Source organism: Arachis ipaensis, chromosome B02 (genome assembly GCF_000816755.2).
Source record: "Arachis ipaensis cultivar K30076 chromosome B02, Araip1.1, whole genome shotgun sequence".
In the NCBI taxonomy this organism is placed as follows: domain Eukaryota; kingdom Viridiplantae; phylum Streptophyta; class Magnoliopsida; order Fabales; family Fabaceae; genus Arachis; species Arachis ipaensis.
This window is the reverse complement of record NC_029786.2, coordinates 16,914,289-16,925,039: the sequence shown is the minus strand read 5'-3', so window position 1 is coordinate 16,925,039 and position 10,751 is coordinate 16,914,289. Positions and strand designations below refer to the sequence as shown.

Genomic DNA, 10,751 nt, shown 5'->3' with positions numbered 1-10,751 from the left:
TAATTATAGGGTAAATTATTAAAAATATACTCGAATAATTTTGTTGCTGACAAAAATACATTCAAATTTTCTATCGACATAAATTTTCTCAAATAATTTTAAAATTTGACAAAAATATTCAACATTAAATATTTATTTTTCAAAAAATGTTTTAGAGATTTAATTTTGATGCCACTTTTTGTAAGTATAATTAAAAAAATGAGATATTATTATTCTTAAAATTTATTAATTTTTCACTAATTATATATTTTGTGGTTTTTTAAAATTATTATTTATTGGTTGTTGATAAAAAATAAAAAGAATATATTCTTAACGAAAAATTACCAAATTTTAAGGATAAAAATATCTCATTTTTTTAATCGTGTTTGCAAAAAAATCACATTTAAATTCTATCTCTAAAGTATTTTATTGAGAATATATATTTAATGTTGGACATTTTTATTACATTTTTAAATTATTTAAAGGCATTTTTGTTGATAATGAAATTCAATTGTATTTTTGTCAGTGACAATTATTTGAATATATTTTTTGTAATTTATCCGATAATGATATAATTATCGATAAATATATTAGTCGACTAATGTCTAATTCTCGATAAATATATTAGTCGATATTTTTATTACTGCTAAAAATAAAATAAATAATTATTAAAAATGATTTTTCTAGTGTGTAAGAAATAATTTAGAATGCTATTTTGTATGAGAACTTGGTAATCATTATTTCTCGTTATTCTAAGATACAACCCTAGATTCAAAACCCATGTTCCCCTTCCTTAGCTTCTCTTTCATTTTCTCCCTTAAACCCTATTCCTCTTCTTTAATTCTCACCTCTCTCTTTTGCTGTTCTGATTGTTCATTTCTTATTAATGTTAAATCAAATTAATTTTGCTGTGATGAATTTCTGGGATCTCTTTCAAGGAGAGAAGAATTTGCCGAACGGAAATGTGAGGTATGTTAGATTGAACTTGATTTTCTTTCTTATTTTTATTTTTCCTCAAGATTCATATTTATTTTTATTTAATTTGGTATTTTTAGAATGAAAATCACTGTAGGCTGGAACAGTTTTCATTTTACGTAGATTATTATTAAAAAATTAGACCTTATTCGTCTTATATTTTGTCGTTAAAAAATTTGAGCAATTATATAATTTTTAGTAAAGACTTTTTTAATAGCTACAAAAAGTATATATTTATCATTATATCATATAATAATAATGAAAAATATATAATTATCGCAAAACATAAGTTAAATAAGATATATAGTAACTATTATGTTGTTTTTATTAAAAATTTGTTATTAAAAGTGACTTTTGTTGTAGTGATATTTGTTATATATATGCATTATTTGTAATATTCCGAGCTTAATCTTGATGTAGTTCACTTCAATTCTCTTATTGGAATTGGTTTTTAATTTTTGAATGAAAAAATTTAGAAAATAAATTTTTAGTTAGTTAAAATTAATTGATATTAAATAAAAATGTTAGTTCCTAACATTATTTTGTTTTTGAATATATAGTTGTTATGATACTTATGAGTTGAAGATTTGATTTATATTATTTGGATGTATGCAGTAACACAGTTGAAATGTTCCTTTGCACATCATGAGGCACTTGATGATGTGTATTTTTTTTTGTATGTCACAAAGCTTTTATTGGAGATGGCAAATTCAAATATTATGTTTGTTATTTGAGTTTTAATTCCAAATTAAAGAGTGTGTGTAATATTTTAAAAGTGAAATGTGCTTATAAATTAGATAAATGTGACTTTAGTAATTTTAGGTATGAAAATGGGATGGTTGGATATAAACATAAAATAAATTAATTTTAATTTAAAAATTAAAGAAAATTAAAGCTTATTTATAATACATTAAGTATGTTTCATTATTATGGCAGCTAATATATAAGTTGTGATATAATTTCTGGTTGTTACTAATATTTATAGAGTATTAATTGTATTAAAAGTTTGTTTTTCTCCATAAGAGAAAATTTATCAAATTATATCTCTTTTTATCATTATTAAGAGTTTCTTCTCTCTTACATTGAGTATGTTTTGGATAATAAATTATTTCTCCTAATAGTTTAAATTGCTATGTAAATACATATAATTGCTTCTGTATTTAACACGCATCCAATAACCTATGCTGGGATTGAAGTCTGAACAATATATAAAAGTGTTTTTTTTTTTTTTTAACATTGTGTTCAAAGTCCATTTTTATTTAGAAAAATGAGGGCTATAGAAATAAAGTCTATATATTTCGGATATACATAAAAAATTATGATATTATATTATAAATAATTTCTCTTAAAATTAACATGTTAGGTAAATACATATGAATGGTTCTACATTATACATTATGGAACAATTATTATGACACAAAAAGAGTATAAATATAATATGTATTCGCTAATAGTTGTATGTCACATTCTAGTTGGTTTATTGAAACGGTCTAATCCACCAGTTTACGAATATATATTATTTATTTTGATATTCCAGGTCTCGTAATGTAATTCTTAATAGAATGACAAAAACCGTTCAACCCATCAAAATATGTCCATAATAGAGAGGGGAATATATTTTGGCGGTTTAAGTAATTTCTGTTCTTCCATCAAAAACAAAATTGTAAACCCAAAGTGCCAAAGCAATAATATTTCCACGTGCGTGGACTAGATTGTTACATTTATCAATGAGACAAAAAAAATTTTAAAAGTATAACTCCAAAAGCTGGTTTAAGATATAAGAGTTATTTGATACTTGTAAATACTATAAGGATCACAATCTTAATAGAAATGAGTAGGGGTGAATGCAGATCTGATCGGATATGATTAAAATTTTGATATGATTTGTGCTAAAATTATCGGGTCAAAAATCAAATTTAATATTCGCAATTTTTAAGTTTGGATCCAATTCAATTCGCACATTTGCAGATCAGATCAGATCTCAAATATATTTATTTTTTATTTTTTTAAACATGTTTACTCTTAAAATATTATTAAATATATTTTTTTAAATAATAAAAATAAAATAATACAACATATATAATAACTATTAGTTGAAATAAAATATAAAAAGAATATTTATGTATTTATTAATTTATTTATTTTTTGCGAATCTGCGATACCTACATAAAATCTGCAATCCGATCTTATTAGTATGCGGATCGGATCAATATCTACAATTTCGGATTCAATGAATTCGAAAAAATACTGTAGATATGCGGTTCGAATCTAATACATAAACACCCCTAAAAATGAGCTTTATAATACACTTTCTTCACATACACTCAATAATAAACTTTCATATCATAAAGTTTTATCAAAGAAAAAAAAGTTAAACAACTTTTAAAAGCGAGTGGATCTAACTCAATTTAAAAAAGTAGTTAAAGAGATAAACTTATTTACTACTTATAAACACTATTAAAGTTATATTCTTAATAAATGTATGTTCGTAAAACAGAATATCGTTGTCACGATCTTTTTTTAAATAAAAATTAAAAAATTTACTCGGACGATAAAAAAATATGAGAAGATAAAAACATACCTAAGACAAAAAAAAACCACAAAGTATAGCTATCAAAAGTTTTAATATGAAAGTAAAATTAGTAAAATGCCCCGAAATAAGACATACAAGTGAAATTTTGTATTGGCCAATTAGTTTCTTATGGTCCGCGAGAATAGGCTCAAGAATTTGAATATGGTTTAGAACGTGGTGTTTTGGCTGAAAATGGAGGAAAATTGTGTATTACCTCTAGGTGGATGTCTCTGGTGCAAGGTCAACACGCAGGAGGCATGTTACTTGCTACACATGGGGAGCGTGAAGATGACGTGACAGCATGCGGTTGGACGGAGCAAGAATCACGCGGGGGGCGTGATGACGTGGTTTAAAACGATTGGCTCGCTTGGGCAGCACGTGGGGGGCGTGCTGCCTCAGCACGTGGGGGGCGTGATGACGTGGCTGAACGTGATTGACTTGCATGGGTATCACGTGGGGGTGTGCTGAGTCAGCACGCGGGGGCGTGCTGAGTCAGCACACGGGGGCGTGCTGACACGTGGCAAGGCGTGATTGGCTGAGGCAATCAGCACGTGGGGGGTGTGGTGAAAGCTCCTCTCTATATAATGCAGTGCTCGGATCCATTTTCATTCTGAGTAAGAGTGTGTGAGTGTTCTTTGAGTGTGTTTGTAGTGTAATGGAGGGTACCGCAAACTTGGTGGTGTATCGCGACGGTGAGATATTACGTAATACTCATGAGGGAGTGAGGTTTGTGTGCCAGAATCCATTTTCGTTTGTGATTCCATGCACCATGACGTTAATGGAGCTTCAGAATGGTCTCTATCAAAGCATGGAGAGCGGTACGTTAATGAGAGTGAGCAGAATTCTGTACCGGAATCCGATTATAGTTTTTGGTGGTCTAATATAGTTTGATACCATGCTAATCATAGACGAAATAAGTATGCAGAATATGTTTCAAATTCACCGGAATACTCAGATGCGACAGCCACAGATTGAGCTATATGTTGAGTTTAAAACCGTAGAGGCGGAAGGGATTCAAAATGATTTAGAGGTGGCGGATGATAGAGCTGCAGTGTACGAGGGAATGAATAGTGACAGCGAAGAGGACTTTGAAGTCACTTATGAAGCCGACGACGAAGACGAGGATGGTGATGTGGGAATTGAGACAGCAGCGGAGAATGTAGTGGTTCATCCCTCGATTAGTCAACTGATGAACGTGCCACCTTTTATGCGTGAGTTGGATCTCGACGCCATGCATGCACCGAAGTTTCCGGAATATTCAAACATAGGTATGTGATGACTTAATAATACGTTTTTGTTAATTTATACTTTAGATTGATTAATAAACGATGATTTTTACTTTCTGTAGGCGTTGCTGATCCTGAGGACGGAAAGTTCTGGATTGGAATGGAATACAGTTCTAGAAAGTCGGTCGTGGCAGCAATTAGAAGTTACACCATCGCTAGAGGAATTGACTACGACGTGTATGAGTTTGAGCCACAGACGTTCTATGCAAAATGCAAGATGTATGGGCATGGGTGCGACTGGCTTATCCGAGCCAGCTTGATACGAAAAAAAGGTTGTTGGAAGATACGCAGATACAACGGTAGGCACATGTGCACAATGGGAGTGATTTCACAGGATCATTCCAAGTTGGACTCGGATACAGTTGCTGAGGTTATAAGGCCATTGGTCGAGACTGACCCGTCCATCAAGGTGAAACCTATAATAGCCGAAGTCCAGTCAAGGTTCAGCTATACCATCAGTTACCGAAAGGCTTGGTTGGCAAAGCAGAAGTCCATAGCGAAAGTTTTCGATGATTGGGAGGAGAGTTTCCAAACCTTGCCATGGTGGCTCTCGGTTATGGTTCAGAAGATGCCTGGGTCAGTTGTCCAAATAGAAACACGGCCACTGTACAACGGGAATAAGGAGGCGCAAGGGGTAAAAATACTTCATCGCGTATTTTGGAGTTTCAATCCATGCATTAGGGCATTTAGGCATTGCAAGCCCCTAGTTCAGGTTGATGGCACACACCTATATGGAAAGTACAAAGGTACACTTCTGGTCGCTGTTGCACAAGATGGGAACCAGAACATTGTGCCTATCGCTTTTGCCTTGGTGGAAGGGGAGACAGCTGATGCGTGGCACTTCTTTCTCAGGAATCTGCGAATGCATGTTGTCAGAAAAAACGGTGTGAGAATGATCTCAGACCGGCATGAGTCAATTCGGGCAGCAGTAAATCGTTCCGGAAGTGACTGGCAACCTCCAAGAGCATAGTGGATGTTTTGTATAAGGCACATCAGTAGCAACTTCCTACGAGCATTCAAAGTCCCTCACTTGCAAAAGCTTGTGATCAACATTGGGTATTCAAGAATGGTGGAGGAATATAACATCAACTATAAGAGATTGGAAGAGCGAGGCGAGGCATATGCCAGGTGGTGCGACGACATTGGGTATTGGCATTCGACGAGGGACATCGATGGGGCCATATGACGACGAACCTTGTCGAGTGCATTAACTCAGTGTTGAAGGGTGCCCGTAATCTACCTGTGTTGGCACTAGTCCGAGCAACATATTATCGGTTAAATGAACTTTTTACGCGGAAGAGTGCCGAGAGTCACGAACGCAAGCGTGCTGGATTTACTTATTCGGTATTCGCACAACAGCGGATAGAGGCAAATATGCAACAGGCTGGGAATATAGTTGTGCACCGTTTTGACAGACGAAATGAGGTATTTGAGGTGCGCGAAATGACTAGCGGAAAGGTGTCAGTCGTTGATCTTGCACGACGGCGGTGTGACTGTGGGCACTTTCAGTTGGAACGAATACCATGTCGCCATGTTATTGCTTGATGTGCTAACCAGCGTCTCGATTGGCAGCTATATGTGCATGACGTGTACAAGATGACAGAGGTTCGTAAGGTATATAGATTCGAGTTCGCATCGTTAGGTGATTGGTGCGGAATTTATAACCACAAACTAACCGGCAAGTGCACCGAGTCGTACCAAGTAATACTTCAGGTGAGTGAGGGTCGATCCCACGAGGATTGATGGACTAAGCAACGATGGTTGATTAATTTACTTAGTTAGACAACCAGAAAATAGTGTTTTGAGAGTTCAAAAGCATTAAACAGTAAATTCAGAATATCAGAAGATAGGTAGTAAATAAGTTGAGAATAATATATGGAGAAACAGTTAAGGTTTCAGAGTTATCTATTTTTCAGATTGACTTTTCTTACTAACTATTTTAATCATGCAAGATTTAATTCATGGCAAACTATATGTGACTAAACCCTAATTCCTTAGACCTTTTTAGTCTCCTCTAACTCTCGTCAACCGCCAATTCCTTGGTCAATTAATTCCAATTAGAAGGTGAAGTTTAATTCTAGTTATTATGCCACAAAAATACTAATTATCCAAATAAAAGAGGATTATATGTCACGTATCCCATTAAGTCCAGATAATTAGAATTTAGGAGAAATTGCTTTCAAGCTATTGTTCAAGTAAAGAGCTTTTCCAAGTTATACAAGAACTCAATTAGAAAAAGGGTCATACTTCCGTTCCACCCAAATTCATAAGATAACGAACGAAAACAATTCTTGAATTATAAATCAGTACATGAATTAAACTAGAAAAACAATAGAATCAATCCATATAATAGACAGAGCTCCTAACCTTAACAGTGGAGATTTAGTTGCTCATGGTTCAGAGTGGAAACTAGGATTCTCTTAAACTGTAAATTGGAATGAGGTGGAATAATCCCTCAAGAGAAGTTTCTTTTCTCTTTTATATCTAATCCTAATTAATATAAAATCTATTTTCTAAAACTAAAATAATATCTTTTTCTATTTTAAAATAAAAATTAAAGTTTTAATTAAGAATCAATCAACAATCCGTGCGAGCCTTGTAGCGTGGGGACCACTTGGCGGTTGAAGGGGAGCTTGCGCCTAACTTGGTGTGGGTTGCGCCTTACTTGAGTGGCACAGTGAGGAAGGGCACTTGATGCTCATAGCCTGCGCCTTACTTGAATGAAAGGTGCGCCTAACTTGGAGTGCCTTCTCCACTATTGCGTGCTTTTGATGTGTCTTGCGCCTAACTTGAGAAATCTCAAGTTAGGCACAGCCTAGCCAGTGCTCCAAGGAGTGTTATTTGTGAAACTGGCGCCTAACTTGCAAACTTGGGCGCCTAACTTGGGATGTGACCTTTGCTTTGTGCGTGCTTGTTATTGTTTTGCACCTAACTTGAGAAATCTCAAGTTAGGCGCAGTCTTGGCAGCGTAGTTGGAGAAGAAGTATGGACTATTATACATCGTTGGAAAGCTCTAGAAGTTAGCTTTCCAATGCCACTAAAATCACGTCCATTGGATCTTTGTGGCTCGAATTATTCAGGTTTGAGTGCAGAGAGGTCAGGATTGACAGCATCATTCGCCTTCTTCTCTTTTCCTGCGGAAACTCCATCAAATCCAACCGAATGCTACCTGAAATAAACAGAATTGCACACGACTCAAAGTAGCATCCATAGTGGTTAAAAGATAATTAATTCTTGATTAAACTCAACAAATTGAATGCAAATTCACTAGGAAAAGATAGGAAAGATGTTCATGCATCACAACACCAAACTTGAATTGTTGCTTGTCCTCAAGCAACCAAAATTAACATAGGCCCAGGATGTGAATTTGCATGAGTGAGAGTTCGATTAAACTCATGTCTCTTCTTGAAGTGAGGTTTATAACTGCAATCCTGAATAGTTTCGGCATCTCACTATCCTTTGAATAAGAAGGATGTCATTGTCATTCGGAATTAGAATCCGGATAATATTATGAATTCTCTAATCTTTTGTACTTCAATTTAATCCTTGAACACAACAAATTTTCTTTTATTCTCTTTTCTTTGGTGCTTTGCACCTTGAGCCTAGCCGTGACTTTAAATGTTTTGTCTCAAACTTCACTTGACACAAAAACACCACAAGCACTTAATTGGGAAACTCTCTATAAGTTCTGATTTTTCTTTCAGTTACTCCCAGACAGTGGTGCTCAAAGCCTTTGACATACTCTGTTAAATGTATTTGATCTCGACTCTTAGTGTTCTATCTCAAGAATTTCTTGACACAATCACACCATAAGCATATGACCAGGGAAACAACTCTTTGAGCTTTTAATCATGTCTGACCTCCCTAGTCATTGATGCTCAGAGCCTTGGACCTTGCTTTTTTTTTCTTTTGTTGTTTCTTTTGCTTCAAGGATTAAACTTTCACTTATTGCAGAGAATTCATAATAGTTCTCTAAACTCCTGTTCCTTGTACATCAACATTCTTTTGATTCAAATTTAAATATTCACTGTTCATGTCATGCATTTAGAGTCGCAGAAAATACCACCACAATTAAGTAAATAAGACTATTCTTTATTATAAACTCTATTTCTCATACAATACATCTTTTTCTTCTTTTTCTTTTGGATTCAAGCTCAGCGAGCAATACATGAGACACTTTTTAGAATTAAGAGCAAATAACAGAAAAAGAAATAGCAAAATAAACTGGAACCTAGGAATTGAAATAACAAAAGATCATGCAGAAACCAAGTAAAACAGCAGAAAACAGAAATATAACATAATAAGAACGGGAGGAAATATAGAATGAAAAGAACTCAACCACCTCAGTTATCCTAGTGGTCGTCTCATTCTTCAGGTTGTGCTTCTCCGTGAAGATGATTCACCTCCCTTTGGTGCAACTAAAAGAAACAAAAAAAGTCACAAGCGAAGCGACAACACCAAACTTAAAAGTTTGCTTGTCCTCAAGTAAAGAAAAACTGAAAATAGGGAGGGACATAAAAAGACGTACGGAGGAGTAAAAACAAATATTAATGTAAAAGAAACTGAAAATAAAAAAGGATAAGAAAGATAAAAAGTTAAACTTTTTTTTAAAATTTTTGTACATATATAATTATTTATTTATTGTATTTTGTGTGTGTTATAGTTGACAAAGGGGGGCGTATATGTATAAGGAAAGGAAAAGGGGTGGGGTCACGAGTGGATCTAGGAAGTATTGGGGGAAATCAGGAGATTTATGCTTAACTTGATATGTCCTTGTGCCTAACTTGTCCTGAAAAGACACTCTTATGGCGCCTAACTTTAGTTTCTTTGCGCCTAACGTGAGTTGAACTCCTTTATTCACTACACCTGACTTGATAAACCTTGCGCCTAACTTGAGGCCACCCGTGAGTGCAAACACCTGCTGCACCTAACGTGAATTTGGTTGCGCCTAACTTGAGGTGTGTCTTCACATCTTGCGCCTAATTTGAAAATTCTCAAGTTAGGCGCAGACCCTTCAGAGAGAATTGTTCCTTTGTGCGTAATATGCCGCGCCTAACTAGAGAATTTCAAGTTAGGCGTCAACTCTTCTGAATCAATATACTCCTCTATTGACGTCCGTAGCTCTGTACTCAGAAACCTGTTTCTGTTTCAATAACTCTGTATGATTGATAAACCCATATTTTATGATATATTTTGTGCTCAATTCAAGAGATTTATTCAATCCTTCACCCACTTATTCATGTAAATTGCATGGTTTTACTTTTCCTTCCTTATTATGTGATATATGTGAAATACATGTTTCCTATGCTTTGAAATTATTTATTTTAATTACCCATTATTACCATTCGATGCCGTAATTTGTGTGTTGAGAAGTTTTAGATCTTCTAAGGCAGGAATGACTTAAAGGATGGAAAGAAAACATACAAAAATGGAAGGAAAGCACAAAATGGAGTTTTTGAAGAAACTAGCAGCGACGCGAACACATGGACGACGCGGCCGCATGCCCAGCGCGAAAAGGTAGCGACGCGAACGCGTGACTGACGCGGACGCGCACCTTAAGCAGAACACAGATGACGCGGACGCATGACCGAAGCGAACGCGTGATAAGGAAAACTCCAGAAGACGCGGACGTATGACCGAAGCGAACGCGTGATAAGGAAAACTCCAGATGACGCGACCGCGTGACCCACGCGGACGCGTGACAGATGCCACACACCAGAAAATACAGAAAACGCTCCCAGCGATTTCTGAATCCCTTTTTGGCCCAGATCTAAGTACAGAAGGCACAGATTAGAGGTTATAAAGTAGGGGAATGCATTCATTCAAAGAGGTTTTTCAATTATTTTATTTTTCATAGTTTAGATGTAGTTTTTAGAGAGAGAGGTTCTCTCCTCTCTCTTAGGTTTTAGGATTAGGATTCCTCTTAAAGGATAAAGGAT

The 10,751-nt window shown here is 35.0% G+C and overlaps 1 protein-coding gene and 1 long non-coding RNA gene across 2 annotated transcripts in view; both read left to right on the top strand.

The window, feature by feature from the left end:
* The window catches only part of LOC110268750, a 2,888-nt gene extending 1,864 nt beyond the window's left edge, over positions 1-1,024 (top strand). The window contains exon 3 of the long non-coding RNA XR_002357170.1: positions 918-1,024. This is a non-coding gene — a long non-coding RNA (uncharacterized LOC110268750). The remainder of the gene's footprint in view (positions 1-917) is intronic.
* On the top strand, positions 4,182-5,782 carry LOC107626953. The gene is made up of 3 exons (XM_016329835.1): positions 4,182-4,344; positions 4,435-4,794; positions 4,875-5,782. The coding sequence occupies exons 1-3, from the start codon at positions 4,182-4,184 to the stop codon at positions 5,780-5,782; spliced, it is 1,431 nt and encodes a 476-aa protein (XP_016185321.1).